Source organism: Phocoena phocoena, chromosome 3 (genome assembly GCF_963924675.1).
Source record: "Phocoena phocoena chromosome 3, mPhoPho1.1, whole genome shotgun sequence".
NCBI lineage: Eukaryota > Metazoa > Chordata > Mammalia > Artiodactyla > Phocoenidae > Phocoena > Phocoena phocoena.
Window position 1 is genome coordinate 55,942,690 of NC_089221.1, and position 16,130 is coordinate 55,958,819.

Consider the following 16,130-nt stretch of genomic DNA (forward strand, 5'->3'; position numbering starts at 1 on the left):
TCACAGCTTAGCCCAGCCTACTTTAAAAATTTTTTTTTTTGGCTGTGCCGCGCAGCATGTGGGATCTTAGTTCCGAGACCAGGGATGGAACCCGCACCTCCTGCAGTAGAAGCGTGGAGTCCTAACGACTGGACCACCAGGGAGGTCCCCAGCCTAGCCTACCTTAAACATGCTCAGAATACTTTCATTAACTTACAACTGGGCAAAATCATCTTAACATAAAGCCTATTTTATAATAAAGGATTAACTATCTCTTGTAATTTGACTACTGTACTGAAAGTGAAAAACAGAATGGTTGCATGGGTACAGAATGGTTGTGTGTATCAGTTGCACCATAGTAAAGTCGAAAAATCCTACGCTGAACCACTGTAAATTGGGCGCCATCTGTATACGCTTTTGTACCTTTTGAATTCTATAGAGTGCAAGTATTACCACTTCCATTTTTTTAAAAGAAAGAAATAAAAATGGAAGACTGATGCTTTATCTTTAGTCTAAGTTTTATTTTAAGAGATCATCTTCAGTTTCTTCTGTAATAAAAGATATCCAACCATTTGATCAGATTTATTCTTTAGCAACTGAAGCATTAAACAATTACAGTTTTAACTCTCAATCCTTAATACTACTATTCATTATACTTGAGATTGTTTAGCTTTCTCATGGAGAAAAAAAACTAAACATAAACCTTTATACTATCCACCTATGAGTCCAACAGCACAATTTCAATAAGAAAGTTGTACTGATACTGATAATTGAACAATTTATATGATGTCAGCAGAGAGGTATCAAGAGTGATTGTAAAGTGGCATTCTTGTTAAGTCAAGAGCTATGATCTTTGACCCACTGCTCTATCCATTTCAATATCTGATTGATATTATCCTCTAGATCTTCTGGTTTATTGCTCGGCAACTGATGCACTATTTCTTCCTTGTAGGATCCCAAGGCTTCTTCATAAAGAACTTGAAAAATTTCACATTGAATATTGTCTTTTAGTTTCTTCTGATTATAACCCCTAGAAGGCAAAGAGAAGATAAACAAACTGAATGGCATTAACTGGAGTTTTAGGAACAGACTAGAAACTGGACACTTTTGAACACATGAAAAATCACGCAAAAATACTTCTTGTAGGCTCTTTACCTAGAGAAAACAGATTGGCTTCTGTGAATATGAGAGACTTCTTTGACATGAGAGAGGGTTAAACTAAGGACCAAAGTTTAGCTTTGTCTGAGACTTTTTTCCCTACAATCTGTCAGCCACTCAATTAGCAAACATCTACCTACCTCAAGCCAGATGCCAAGCTATGAGATAAATAGTCTATAGCTATGGTCCTAAATTTCAAAAGAGTTAAGATATAGACACATAAAACAAATAGATGGCATATAATAAAATAAAATGCATATGATAAGGAATAGCATATACTGATTGGGTACTTGATCACACAGATGTATCTGTACTTTACCAATTCCAAAGACATTGAAAAAATTATATAATCTTTATGCAGATGTAAATTAGCCAACTCATTAGCTAGTGAAAAAAGATAAGGAAAATTCAAACTCAAATTAGTTAAACTTTGTAACAATCAAAATTAAATTGAAGTACTTAAAAGATGATTAACTTTATGAAAAAACCCACAGAATGGGAGAAAATTTCTGCAAATCTTATATCTGATAAGGGACTTACATCTAAAATACGTAAAGAACTCTTGTAACTTAATAAAGAAAGGACAAATAACCAAATTAAAAATTGGGCAAAAGATCCGAATAGATATTTGTCCAAAAAAGATATACACATGGCCAATAAGCACATAAAAAGATGCTCAACATCATTAGCCATCAAGGAAATGCAAATGAAAACCACAATGCGATACTACTTCATATCCACTAGGATGGCTACAATCAAAAAGATAACAAGGATGTGAAAATACTGGCGGCTTCATACACTACTCTTGGGAATGTAAAGTGGTGCAGCCACTCTGGAAAATGGTCTGACAGTTCCCCAAAAGGTTAACATATGACCTAGCAATCCTGTTCCTAAAGAAATTCAATACCCAAGATAAATGAATGAACATGTAATGTTCACACAAAAACACGTGTATGAATGTTCATGGCAGCATTATTCGTAATTGCCAAAAATTGCAAACAATCCAAATGTCTATAATCTGATAAATGGATAAATAAAATACAGTATAACCACATAATGGAATATTATTTGGCAATAAAAAGAAATGAAGTACTGGTACATGCCATAACACAGATGAACCTTGAAAACGTTATGCTAAGTAAAAGAAGCCAGACACAAAAGATCACATTTTGTATGATTTCATTTATATAAAAAGTCCAGAACAGGCAAATCCACAGAGATAGAAGGTAAATTACTGGTTGCTTAGGACTGGGGACTGAGGGGAAATGGAGAGTGACTGCCAATGGGTACGGGTTTTTTGGTGGGGGAGGGGTGATGAACATTTTAAAAAATTGATTATAGTAATGGATATATAACTCTGTGAATATACTCAAAACCACTTAATTGTACACTTCAAATGGGTGTACAATTCACATGGTATGTAAATTTATCTCAATAAAGCTTTTTTAAGGTGATTAACTTTGTAAGTTTTTTCAACGGTTAAAACAAGACTACTTTCTCATAGTTTTTTCATACTTTAGTCTTTAGTTATTTACATAAAATAGTAATTTTTAATAAAAATGTTAAATGGTCTTTTAGAAAACACATATGTACCGTATTGTCTCTATTACTGCTCTGTTCAAATATTTTTTTTTTTTTTTTTTTTTTTTTTTTTTGTGTTACACGGGCCTCTCACTGTTGCGGCCTCTCCCGTTGCGGAGCACAGGCTCCGGACGCGCAGGCCCAGCGGCCATGGCTCACGGGCCCAGCCGCTCCGCGGCATGTGGGATCTTCCCGGACCGGGGCACGAACCCACGTCCCCTTCATCGGCAGGCGGACTCTCAACCACTGCGCCACCAGGGAAGCCCTCAAATATTTTTAATGGCTTTTCCCTGACTAAAGAAAGATGGTGAAAGTTTTAGGTATAGCTCCAACCTAACTTTCCCTATGTATTTGCCACTATGCTTTTTTGTGCAAGAATTTGCAAGTATCCCATCCAATGGTGCTTAGTCAGAGCTGACTATAGTCAGTGAGAACCACAAATTCTGAACCTGAAGTTAGGCAAACTTCTGGAGTTTTCCTTCTGGAGACTGCTTTCTAAATTCCTGTAAAACCTCCTTTTTTCCACAGTTTGAATCAAAAGACAGTGGGAAAATGTCTTCCATAAAATTTTGCTTTTCTGGTTATTCTGGATTAAGTCTGATGCTCTCCTGAAGGGATGAACTCAAATATATTGTGAAATGTTAATTTATCTTGTTAAAGGTTGTAAAATGTTCATTTATCTTTAGCTTTTCATAAGCTTTCTCATTTCTGTTGTGAGGATGATTTGAGTGGGTAATGTTCATTCCATAGCAAAGAGTATGTTATTGGTTTGGCTGTTTTCCTATAAAAGTTTTACATTAAGGAAAAAGCATGACTAAGTAGGGTTGATATATAGTACATTTTACTGAATCAGACTGTCAGTTGAGGTATTCATTTACTCAGAAACTACTGCTTGCGTTTTATGAATGCACCTTTTTCCGTTAGGTTCAGAAAGTTGGTACCGTACAGACTTGGTTTATAATAAGACCAAAATAAAGTAGTCATGTTTTCAAATAGAACCTTTTATGATGTTCATGCTGGCCAACTTCAGGAATCTGAGTAAAAGTTTACAAAATACTTTAAGGATTCAGTGTTCTTCCTTCCTTACCTAGTTTCAAGTCTGTTGTACAAAACACTGTTATCTGTTTTCAGCACAAATACTATATGAAACCAGCGTTCAGGGAAGAAATCACAACCATGGTAATCAACAATAACTCCACCTTCACTCATTTGGTTTTCTAACTCATCAACTACCTGTAAGAAAGGGGAGAAAAAAAAAAGATGAATACTCTTTAAAAAAACTGAGGTCAACTTTCCTATAAAATTTTTTTAAATGTATACTGTATAAAAAAGATTGTACTTACTCTGTCTTCATCTAAAATGGGACAGTCATACTCTTCATCATAGCCATCATATAACTGCCCTGAAAGAGATTTACATTGGCATATTAAAGTAGTATTTTCTAAGTAACTTTCAGTAATGTTCAATTACTCTTAGAGACAAGGGAGGGCACTAATACAATAGATGTCATATGGACAGCAAACATAAAGAGCAGTATTGATAAATTAGAATTTTGTCTAGAAGGAAACTTGGATAACAAAATACCTGAAAAAGAATGAATAATAGCCAACTTCAGAATTTGTGGGGCTATTAGTAGAAGAGAACTAGTTTCAGTGAGCTACAGATTGGTGCAAAGAGGGGACACATGGATACAAACACTCGTACACACATTAACAGGAGATTAAGTTCCAAATTTATTAGGCCAAGGATATGAAACTTATTAAAAGGAACAGCAGGTTCTTGATTCCAGAAATGAACCCTTTGTCACTGAGGTCACATCTTCATGGGGTTTGGGGAAGGAGAGTCAGTACCCAGATGCTCCTTCACTTCTAGAATTCCAGCATCCCCAAAAGCCAAGGGTTGAATATCTTATTTCAGAAGGTAAAACAAGAATGATGGGGGCAGGCATAAAGGAGGCAGATTTAAATCTAACATAAGAATTTTTCAACAAATTAAAGCTTCCTTTCAAAGGAAGTGTGTCTTAAGGAGGTGATACATACCAATCCCACCCTCACCCTGAATCCCTAGGAGGTATATACTCTTAAGGCAGGCTTAGATCATTCTTCTGGCCATCTCGAAGAGCATGCTATAGTCTTCCCACCTCTTTCCCCTTAATAGTTTGGCACAGGTTGAAATGAGCTTCAAAGGAGCGTGAATTCTGAAGTGACGAAGGGGTGGTCCTGAGGGTTTGTGCAAGGCACAAAGGCAGTTTTAACTGTTTTCCTGGAGGGTCTGTGGGCTGATTCTGGGCACATGAACCATTTCTCTAGCATCCTAGTGTGGCCTCTGACTTCTTGGGTTACAGTTCAGTTACCAGAAACTCTTACCAGCTAAAAAGTTAAACTGTCTTGGTATGGGGAAAACTGGTTAACAATATAGAAACTAATCTAAACCCTTACTTTACACCACAAACCCTAGCTGAATTAAAGAGCTAATTTCTTTTTCTTTTTTTTTTTTTTGCGGTACGCAGGCCTCTCACTGTTGTGGCCTCTCCCATTGAGGAGCACAGGCTCCAGACACGCAGGCCCAGCGGCTTTGGCTCACGGGCCCAGCTGCTCCACAGCATGCGGGATCCTTCCGGGCCGGGGCACGAACCTGCGTTCCCTGCATCGGCAGGCGGACCCCCAACCACTGCGCCACCAAGGAAGCCCTAAGAGCTAATTTCTTAATTCCAAAGATAACTAATGGAAAATTAAACCTACAAAGGTATGATACATTTGAGTTTGTGAAAAAAAATAAAATAATTGATTGAAACATATAAAATGTTAAATTTGTTTGATGAAAAATAATATAATTTTTAAAAAATGAAAAATGGCAGGGAGAAATACTAGGACAAAGGACTGAAATGTAGATTATATAAATTCAAAATAACAATAAGTAGCTTAACAAAGAATAAGAAAAAAATTCACACAGAATGGAAAAGATAATTAGTAAACAATACATGAAAAAATACTGTACTTTCCCAGCTACTAAAGAGATGAAAATTTAAATGAGGCTTTTTATACCTGTTATATTAGTTATACATGCATTTAGTAAACTGACTCTGGAAACGAATAATTTTTAAAAGTAAAACGTCATACCCGTTCAGAGATTTCTTTTGACCATTGAATTTCAAACCAGAAAAAAATTTAAAAAGATGCTTTAAAATGTTCAGCAATAGCGAATTAGTTAAATCTTGTTTACTAACTTGCTAAAATATTATGTAATTAAACTTAAGTAAGTAAAATATCAGGTTGTTAAATTTCTGTTATTTTTACAATACTATATATGTATGTATATATATATATATATATATATATATATGTTTTGTTTTTTTTTACAATACCACAAAATCTAAGAATACCTACAGCTGATTTTGTACTATGTGGGAATCTGGAGTAGATAAATGTTCCTTCATATTTTAAATCCAGACTAGTTAAATCTTTAAAAATATATGCTGCCTAAAACACAGACAACTATAGCAGTATTAGCTTTTAGAATTAAAGTCTTTATATACTGCAATGCTGAAATACAGGATTTCTTAAGTCATGTGAATACATATTAATAAAATAGTGTAATCCAAGTTTTCCAACATTCATTTCAAAAAACATTTATCAAACACCATGTACCAGTAATTACAGGGGTAAGGAAGATATAATAGTGAACAAATTGAAAAAGAAGACCAACTCAGTCCTTCCCTCGAAGAGTTGACAATAAAATGGGAGATGACAGACAAGTAACCTGGAAATTGTAATATTTAATGCTGTGGATCATGGTGCTCTGGGAGCAATAACATGGGGAACTTTTAGGTTAGGAACATAAACTTGGGATATTAGAGGAGGCTTCCTGAAGCAGGTAACTTCTAAGTGGAAACTTGAAGCAGTTAGCTCAGGAAAAAAAGATAGGTAAGACAATTCTTAACAGAGAAAACAAGATATTCAAAGGCAGAGAGACTAAGGAGGGCAAGCCTTTCAAGGGAGGAAAAGTCTTTCAGAATAGTTAGAAAATAAGTGATAAGGGGTCAGGGGGATTAAGGCCAAATTAAAAAGGGCCTTGAGGGACTTCCCTGGTGGCGCAGTGGATAAGAGTCCGCCTGCCAATGCAGGGAACACGGGTTTGAGCCCTGGTCTGGGAAGATCCACATGCCGTGGAGCAACTAAGCCCATACGCCACAATTACTGAGCCTGCGCTCTACAGCCCACGAGCCACAACTACTGAGCCGGAGTGCCAGAACTACTGAAGCCCACGAGCCTACAGCCCGTGCTCCACAACAAAGAGAAGCCCCAGCAATGAGAAGCCCACGCACCGCAACGAAGAGTAGCCCCCGCTCACCGCAGCTAGAGAAAGCTGGCACGCAGCAATGAAGACCCAACACAACCAAAAAATAAATTAATTAATTAAAAAAAAAAAGACCTTGAAGGCTGCACTGAGTTGTTTAGACTTTATCCCAAAGCAAAGGAAAATCATTAAAGCATTTTAAGCATGAAATGACATGATTGATTTCAAATTTTTAAAAATCATTTTGATTTCTGTGTGGAGTTGGAAGGAAGCAAGTCCAGAAGCAGCATGGATACCATATAAAAGCTACTGCAGAATTTTAGGTGATAATTATAACCTGTACTACAAGGAATGGAGAGAGATGAATTCTAAACTTTGTTTCAAATTTCCAAAAAGAGGAAAAATTTGTGCTACTTTAGAAACTTCAACTGGTAGTCACATTTATAATTGTCTATACAGTGGATCTTCATATGGCAAAGAGGAAAAAAAAGCTTGATTTCATCAAATTATCGAAACTTAGAAAATTAAATCAGTTTCCTAAACAAAGTTTTATGATTTACTTAGATAAATTACTTGCAGAAAAAAATTGATTGTGGAGCCGGTTAAAAGGCTTAAAATGACCTTCTTACCTTAAAAAGACCTTCCAAGCTGTCATTAGTCAAGCTATAAAAACAAGACCTTTCCTTTAACTGCCATCCTATCATTTATACACTCACGTGAAAGCCGTTCTTTAAAGCTAACCATATAGGGATGCTAGTCATCTATTTTGCATCTGTACTAATGCAGTTAGTATAAGAAGTTAATTGGTTTAGAAGGATTGGGAGCTTTGATACCTGGCCTTTTATGCAAAGAGAGCAATGAATTCTGCCAGGAGAAGTTAGCACCAAAAGATGCGGCATTCGAGTAGGGCCTTTTAAGGAACTGTTTATAAGACAGATGAGGAAGGGCATGTACAGGTAAAGGGAATAGCATGTATAAGGACATGGAGATGGAAGACTCCCCATGCGTTTGAAGAACAATAGTGCACTGTGGGTAGACATAAGGGGACATAGGGCATAGTGGCTGCAGGGAAGGGCTGAAGGTAAACTGTAGCCAGTTCATTACTTCATTAAGGTGAGTGGCCTTTATCATTAAAAAGTTCAAGTAATTTCATCCCCTCTCCCCACCCGCCCCCTTTTTAAAGGACATAATGATGGTGTACAGAAGAGGGAGGGAAGAGATACTGAAGAAGAGATTCAGCACGAATGGTCTTGAGAATGGTATAGCGGTACCAAGGGGACACAGCGTTAATGGTCTTAGGAATCGGATAGGGGTATCAAAAAGATTTTTTCAACTATCAAGATTAGGAGACAAGTGCATCTGTGTAGTGTGTAAATGCGTTTTTAATGTGTGGGTGACAGGAATCAGGAATGGGCAAGCAGTCAGGGATGACTTCAGAACATGTGCTTTTTAAACATTAACTTGGAAATATGTGGGAACTATCCAGATGGTTAAATCTAGTAGATGTCTAGATGTTGGGCTAAGTTTTAATAATAAATTTAAGAGTTATAAGTAAAAAGGACTAACTAGTCCTGAGTCAATGAAATTACCAGAGGGAGGGGCAGGATTACAAGATGGCTGCAATGAGTTCACAAGGGAAAGAGGTATATATGGTGGGAAGGAGAGAATCAGATGAAAAGATTGGGAGAGCAGTGTTGGAGAGAGGACAACGGAGAAGTTAGTTTCAAAGGCTTCCAGTGGTAGTTGATTCAGGTGAGGGAAAAAAATGCGATACACATAGGTTAGAGCGGGAATGGCAAACTTCTTCTGTAAAGGGCCAGACAATAAATACTTCAGGATTTGCAGCCTAATCTAGCTAGTGGCTCCTACAAAAACAGCTGCAGCTTGCCAACCCCTGCCTTAGAAACACATCAAGATTTTAAGTGTTGAGGGCCAGATATTTGAAACGCATCCAATGTCTAGACATATGAGCATCCTGGGGTTAGGCATAGAGGCTGAAGACTGATAAAACTGGTGGCAGGAAAATTAAGGATGCTGGTAGAAGTTTAATTAAATGATTGCATATGGGAAAGGACATCAAGTGAGGAATGCGAGACTGGAAGAACTGGGGTAAGAAAAGCATTCTTAGTCACTCCACATTCAGGACTCTCCATAGTTTTATTAAGCTTAATTCCCCACCTAATTTTTCCTGCTTTAGTTCTAAATGTCATAAAGAAGGTCTCTCACAAATAATACAGCCATCCAACATGACTACTAGGATGGCAATAAACTCCATTTAGACACATTTGTTTAAAACCAGTTTTGTTTTTTGTCTCCTTACTTATAGCAGGGTTTCTAAACCTGAAATACTACTGACCTTTTGAGCTTGATAATTCTGTTATGGGGGTGGAGGGCTGTCCTGTGAGTTGTAGGATGTTCAGCAGAATCCCTAGACTCTACCCATTAGAGGTCAGTAGCAACCCCCCCACTCCAGTTATGACTACCAAAATATCTCAGAAGGTGCCAAATGTCCCCTGGAGGGCAAAAATCACCCCCTGTTGAGAACCACACTGCTTTATAGAAGATTGCATGGTTTCCCTTACAACATATTACCATTTGGAAAAAATGAGGAGGCTGAATGTCTCAGACTATTTCCTAGTAAGATTTTCAGATACACTCAGATGGCATCGGAGGGAAAATATCTGGTACATTTTGAAATCACTATAAAGCACCTCATCTAACACATGTCAAATCAGATCAGAAATCCTTTATCTGGCATAATGGGAGGGAAAAAAGCTCCAGTTTTCCTTTAAGGCAGATTCTCATGAAATAATCTCAATAAAATACAAAGGGGATGGTCAGGACCATACACCATCAAGTGTACACACATCTTTTGAGTACAAGGAGACTCAGTGAAGAGGAAAAGGAGTGTCTCACAGTGGAATATCCCTGGTCTGGTGTTACTATTGCTCTCAGTAATATTCATGACAGATTATATAGTAATTTCATTAAGTTTAGAAATATTGAGTGGGTGAGATGAGAACTGGAAGACATGACTGAAATTGACTGACGTATGTGACTCTGAAATCACTTGTCAAAAAGAGTAAAGTTCAACACGCAAAGGAACAAAACCAGATTTCATATAGGTATAAAATGGAGAATGTCAAGCTATGCACAGTAGCAAATAAAGACCTAAGTTTTATTAACTATAATTTGAATGCCAAACCTGGATTAAAAATATAAGCATGATACTAGCTTATAGTATCAAGAATATGACAAGCAAAGATGCACAAAAATTGACCTGCAAAAAGGAATAATGGGAAAAAACTTCAAAAAAAAATTTTTTTTAAGATGTTGGGGGTAGGAGTTTATTAATTAATTTATTTTTGCTGTGTTGGGTCTTCGTTTCTGTGCGAGGGCTTTCTCTAGTTGTGGCAAGCGGGGGCCACTCTTCATCGTGGTGCATGGGCCTCTCACTACTGTGGCCTCTCTTGTTGCGGAGCGCAGGCTCAGTAGTTGTGGCTCACAGGCCCAGTTGTTCCGCGGCATGTGGGATCTTCCCAGACCGGGGCTCGAACCTGTGTCCCCTGCATTAGCAGGCAGACTCTCAACCACTGTGCCACCAAGGAAGCCCTAAAACTTCAAAAATTTTTAAGTGGTAAGATACTGGGAGCCACACCAAGGGTCCTTAAATATATCCAAAGGGATAGAAAAATGGGACCTAGGAAGAAGTCTGGCAACTGAGAAAGATAAATCTAAATGGAGAGGATTCGCTATAAATAAAAATCCTGACCAAGTGGTCTCTCTAAAAAACAGACATGGTATACTTCAGCAATCTGAAAGAATGGCCCGTAAGAGTGACTTACACGCCAGAGATCATACTATAACCTAAACATGTGAAGACACTAGAAGTGACTATTGGTAAGGAACAGACTGCAACAACTTCAAGCTTTTGCAACTGTTATTTCTGTTGGTGATAATGAGGCAGAAAATTGCATCTAAAAATGTAAAAACATTATCGCCAAAGTACCAACAATCAAATGGATGAATTACAACTTTATTTTTTACACTTAAAGGCTGATGAAAAACCATTACTAATCCTATTAAAGAAAATCCAACACAGTATCTCAATTGAAAAGTATGGTAACCATATTTACTCATTAAATACTATTTTTCTAAAACACAACATGGAAACATCTAGCATGCATGTTTAATCTCAGTACAATGGATTCAAAACCAAGTATACATGTTACATGCATCAAGACTAAATTACAAATTATCATAGTCATCATCATCATCGTCATCATCATCATCATCATCTTCACGTTTTCTTTTCAATGCATTTGATGCTTCATTGGCAGTATTCTGTGATGACACCATGTTAGTGGTAATAAGAATATTTTTGGACCCAATTAGTGATGGATTAATTAGAACATTCTGAACTGCTGATGTTGCAGGAATTGATGCTTTTACAGCTGGGGATTGTGAAGTGGGCATCTGTACTGTGAACCTTTGCCCTGTGAGGGACACTGGAGTCCCTACTTTAGTTGAAACAGACATGGTTTGTGGGGTTGGTGTGCCAAGCGTGGGAGTACTTGGTCTGCTAGTAACTGAACCAACACTTAACCGTGGAACTGTTATTCTTCCCGCAGAAGTAGATGCCTTTTTTTGTAAGGATTTAAGTCTATAATTTGGAGCAGTCAAGCAATATCTATCAGGTGGCAATCTAGGACCTGAATATGGCTTGATTAACGGCAAAGGGGTTTGATTCCTTTGCCTTGCAATATCTAATAAAAAATCTCTTGGGGGAGGAGAGGTAAAAGACTGGTCAGCACGACACTGGATGGCCAATCGCACATCATCTGCATCAACAGTAGCCTTCTTAGCATGACTTGAATAAATTTTTGCATCATCTAGAATTGTGGTCACATATCGGAAGGCAAACTCCAACATCTGATTTATAACTCTTGGTTCATATTCTGTAATCCCCATATCCTTCAGGATTTGTGCCATCATCTGTGCATCTTTCGGCATGCTCTTGGGAGAAGCCATCTTGCCAGACTCCATGATATCCGGTGATCAGACTTTAGATCATTTGGAAAAAATATGTACATTAGATCAAACCTGAAATAGTTACTTTAGTAGCAACTGTCAGGAACTTTAAAATACATGTTAAATTTTTAAAAATATAAAATAAAAAATACGCTAAATCTTTTTAATTTTAATGAGGCACATTTAAAGTTCCCTTCACTTAAATTTATTTTCTACCCATCAGAGAATATAAAAAGATGAAGACACAAATAAGGGAGTGATAAAAGATTGGGGAAAAACAGGGTAAAATAACCAAAAACATACATCATTTTAAAATATGTGCAGTTGGGGCTTCCCTGGTGGCGCAGTGGTTCAGAGTCCGCCTGCTGATGCAGGGGACACAAGTTCGTGTCCGGGTCCGGGAAGATCCCACATGCCGCAGAGCGGCTGGGCCCGTGACCAATGGCCGCTGAGCCTGCACATCCGGAGCCTGTGCTCTGCAACGCGAGAGGCCACGACAGTGAGAGGCCCGCGTACCGCAAAAAAAAAAAAAAAAAAAAAAAAAAAGTGCAGTTGCTTACAGGCACGCACCTATAAACTAATCTAAGAAAAGACCATAGGACAGCCATGTCCTACTGCCTGAGTTCAAAATCATGCCCTTCCAGTGAGCTCATATACTCACTGTCTCCATAGATATATATGGAGCACCACCCTGACCTTTACGTGTTTGCCCAACTCAAAAATACTCTCCCTCTTCCTCATATTCAAACTGTCCTAAGTCTAATCTTCCTGGAAGCTATCCCACTTATTACTGTCCACAAGAACTGCTAGCCAACTGCAGAGGGGATGTAGTGGTCAAAATAACTAGGACACAGCATGAGACAATATGTTCTATTTCTATGGGTCCCCAACAGAGCATTAATTCCTTCATGGCAATTTTTCTCTGCTTTTTGTACCTTCTCTCAAGTACAGTACTAATACTCCATTATTCCTTTCACTTTTTTCAACAAATCTAACACCAAAGTGCCCCTTACCTTCTCGTGCTAAATCACCCACATTAACGTATTTCAGTCCTGATCTTGATGCAAGTTCTTTGCCTAGCGTGGTTTTTCCAACCCCTGGTGTACCTGCAAGACAAGCCACAGAAAAATACTGTTCATGAATACTTATTAGACTTTAGCCTCTAATCTGCCTTCTTAAGGTTCTTAACAACTGAAGAGTTTCCTAATTAGCAATCCTATATAAAATTACACACACCATAATCTAATCAAAACTACCCAAAGCCTGCTGAAGATCAGAATTTCACCCAGTGTATCTGATTTCACCAGGAGTGGGGCTTGGGAGAATCTGATGACAATTACAGACTGTCTGCCACCACCATGGAAATTCCCAGAATAAAACTAGCTACCTCAAATAAACTGCCATCATTTATTTGCTTTAATTAAAAAAATTAAATTGTTCATGGAAAAAAGTTAAGCAGTATGAAAGAATATCCACTATACTCTTCCCTAGAGACAACCAGTGTAAACCACTTTCTTATGTATCTCTCCAAAGAAGTCATATACATATGTTTGTGTATACATCCATATATATGCAAATATATGGTGGCGTACTACACGTGTACATATACACATTGCGTGCATACATACATACACACACCATATATTTCCTTCTACATAAATGGCCATACTATACATTGTTCTTCACCTTCCCTTTTTTATATTTATTGTTTCAAGATAAATAATCAAACACTTAATTTTCAACTTGAACTAACGCCACTGAAATTACAAAACCTGATCATTATAATTAAAGATAAAAGGAATTGGGCTTCCCTGGTGGCGCAGTGGTTGAGAGTCTGCCTGTCGATGCAGGGGACACGGGTTCGTGCCCCGGTCCGGGAAGATCCCACGTGCCGCGGAGCGGCTGGGCCCGTGAGCCATGGCTGCTGAGCCTGCGCGTCCGGAGCCTGTGCTCCGCAACGGGAGAGGCCACAACACTGAGAGGCCCGCGTAACGCAAAAAAAAAAAAAAAAAAAAAGGAAGGAATAAGTCAAGTCTACCTATAAGGGCAATAACATTTTTACCTCCAGTCCACTATAATACACCAAGTCTGAATCCTCAACTCACCATGTTTTCAATAAAACGCTCACATTTAGACTTTTGACGATATGGCTTAATATTAAAAAACCAAGACACTGTCTGACCCAAACAAATCAGATATTGTAAAATCTTCCCCTTAAGGACGCTTAAAGGCTAAATAGTAACCTGTTGAGGTTAATCTGCTACTCTCAGACACAGACAGGACTTGTGCGCTGCCAATATGCTTACGTTTTGTTAAAGGATAAAACTTGGCTTTGATCCACAAACAGCGCCTCAAATTTTATTGTGCTGCAACAGCATCTACACCCATTAGATTTTTCCAGGAATGCCCTATGATGCTATTAAATACTACAATTTAGTAAACATTTTCAGAGTTAAACGACCAGAAATATTTTTTAAAGTCGTTATGCGGCATTTTACTACCCCTCATAGGTAACAAGTGCCCTGAGTATGGATCCAAAGACCCAGAAAAAAACCCCACGATCAGCCCGGGAATTTTACAGCATCTCTACGAGAAACGACCAGAGATGCTCAGTAGATGCCTTTACTTCTTAAAACACAAAGAAAAAGCCTCTGATGCTAACTCCGCAAGCGTATACACCAAATTTATCACCCCACACCGCAAATATCCGAACCCCTTCATCGAAATCTCTCAGATACAAAGGGAAAATAAGAGACGGCCCTAGAGGCCTAAGGACTAAAACATCCACCATTAGCGGATCTACTAAGGGCCGAATACTACCTTACCTTATCTCGCTAACCACGCAAAGACAACCCGCCAAGTAAAGAAGCAACAGCCATTTTACAGACAAAAACCTGATTACGAAAGATTAGGCAGCTTGCCAAAAAAGGGAACTGTATATTATCTACCTCTCTCCGCCTCACCGAGTAGCCAACCTCTGAGCAAAAGAATTAACGTCCGTCGTCCCCTTCCCCCAGCCTCGTGCAAAACCGTCGCGAGGGCGGGGGGTACAGGCCCTGACAACTACAACTCCACGCGACCCTCGCCGAGCCTCGCAATAGAACACTAAGCGACCCCACGTCGGGCTTTCCAGGCCTCAGAGCACTCCGCGCCCCGCGCCAGCCCCGCCGCCCACCACAACCCCCAGTGCGCCCCCTGACCAGTGAGCAGGATGTTCGGAAGCAACATGGTTCTCGCCGCGCTGGCTCCCGACGCCTCTGCACAAGCGCCCTACACGCTACAGGGAGGGGCCGGAAGGGGAGGATAACGGCAAGCGCCAGTGGCGCCGGCGTACTCGAGGCCTGGAGTGTCGCTCGCGACCCACCTCCGCCGCCTCGTCACCCACCATTGGTTACCTGGCTTTCTATGACACGCTTCCATCGCAGTGTCCGAAGTACGAGCACACGTCGGGTCGGCGCTTCCAGTCAGGCAATGCGCTGGATGCCTAAGACAGTAGCTCCTTAGGAGGCCCCGCCTTTCGGGCTGTGTCGCGGAAGCGCCGACCGACCTGGAAGGTCCCCGGGAGGCGGGACCTCCAAGAGGGTTCCGCGCTGAGCCCGGTTAGGGCTGGGTGGCATCCCGTGCACCTGGAGCTGAGCCTGGGCTCCACCGCTCCTCTCGGCCCATGAGGGGATGCAGCTACCGGAAGGTAAGGCTGCCGCGGCTGGGGCTGCGGTGTATATATGTCGTAGAGACGCGAGTCCATTTCTGCCTTCTCGCCTTCCCAGACTCTGATGGCTCCTCCTCCCGACCTGCCCACCCCATCTGGGGATGAGACGGGTCGGGGTGCAGAGCTCTGGCCTGGAGCCGGGGCACGCGAGCTCATCTCGGCTTTACGTTGACTAGCAGTATTACGTTGGACGAATATGTGAGCTTAGTATCCCCAGTGCAGTGTGTAGGATGGTGGTGGGTTTGCTAGAAATACTCTTCAGGTTCTCTTCTCTGTCTCTGACGTCTCATTTCAGAAACCTGGTACCATCAAGGACAATTGCCTGCTTTTTCAAGGAGGTAACTGTCAGTCTTGCTTTCAAAGAGCGACTAGAGTC

At 39.8% G+C, this 16,130-nt stretch overlaps 3 protein-coding genes across 4 annotated transcripts in view; 1 reads left to right on the forward strand and 2 right to left on the reverse strand.

Annotated features, from left to right (window-relative positions):
• Positions 1 to 476: 476 nt before the first annotated feature.
• Positions 477 to 15,482, reverse strand: AK6 (adenylate kinase 6). The gene is made up of 5 exons (XM_065873557.1): positions 15,246 to 15,482; positions 13,059 to 13,151; positions 4,062 to 4,120; positions 3,806 to 3,951; positions 477 to 1,009 (listed from the first exon to the last, which is right to left on the reverse strand). Exons 1-5 carry the CDS (start codon positions 15,271 to 15,273, stop codon positions 817 to 819), a joined length of 519 nt encoding a protein of 172 aa, XP_065729629.1. The 5' UTR covers positions 15,274 to 15,482; the 3' UTR covers positions 477 to 816.
• TAF9 (TATA-box binding protein associated factor 9) lies at positions 11,021 to 15,369 on the reverse strand. 2 transcript variants are annotated; one of them, XM_065873555.1, is made up of 3 exons: positions 15,246 to 15,369; positions 13,059 to 13,151; positions 11,021 to 12,077 (listed from the first exon to the last, which is right to left on the reverse strand). In XM_065873555.1, the coding sequence occupies exon 3, from the start codon at positions 12,058 to 12,060 to the stop codon at positions 11,263 to 11,265; it is 798 nt and encodes a 265-aa protein (XP_065729627.1). In that variant the 5' UTR covers positions 12,061 to 12,077; positions 13,059 to 13,151; positions 15,246 to 15,369; the 3' UTR covers positions 11,021 to 11,262. The 2 variants fall into 2 exon arrangements, with proteins under 2 accessions (XP_065729627.1, XP_065729628.1); XM_065873556.1 differs by lacking the exon at positions 15,246 to 15,369 and adding an exon at positions 14,994 to 15,245.
• Positions 15,483 to 15,663: 181 nt separating the features above from the next.
• Positions 15,664 to 16,130, forward strand: part of RAD17 (RAD17 checkpoint clamp loader component) — a 32,406-nt gene continuing 31,939 nt past the window's right edge. Inside the window, exon 1 of the mRNA XM_065873366.1 lies at positions 15,664 to 15,733. Within this exon, the coding sequence (XP_065729438.1) occupies positions 15,718 to 15,733 (16 nt within the window). The 5' untranslated portion in view covers positions 15,664 to 15,717. The remainder of the gene's footprint in view (positions 15,734 to 16,130) is intronic.

Excerpts from the sequence above, each read along its gene's own strand:
- TAF9 (XM_065873555.1), bottom strand. The coding sequence starts at position 12,060 with ATGGAGTCTGGCAAGATGGCTTCTCCCAAGAGCATGCCGAAAGATGCA.
- AK6 (XM_065873557.1), bottom strand. The coding sequence starts at position 15,273 with ATGTTGCTTCCGAACATCCTGCTCACTG. Across the intron at positions 4,121-13,058 it reads GGGTGATTTAGCACGAGAAG|GGCAGTTATATGATGGCTAT; the intron begins GTAAGGGGCACT and ends AATCTCTTTCAG. Across the intron at positions 3,952-4,061 it reads CCATTTTAGATGAAGACAGA|GTAGTTGATGAGTTAGAAAA; the intron begins GTAAGTACAATC and ends CCTTTCTTACAG.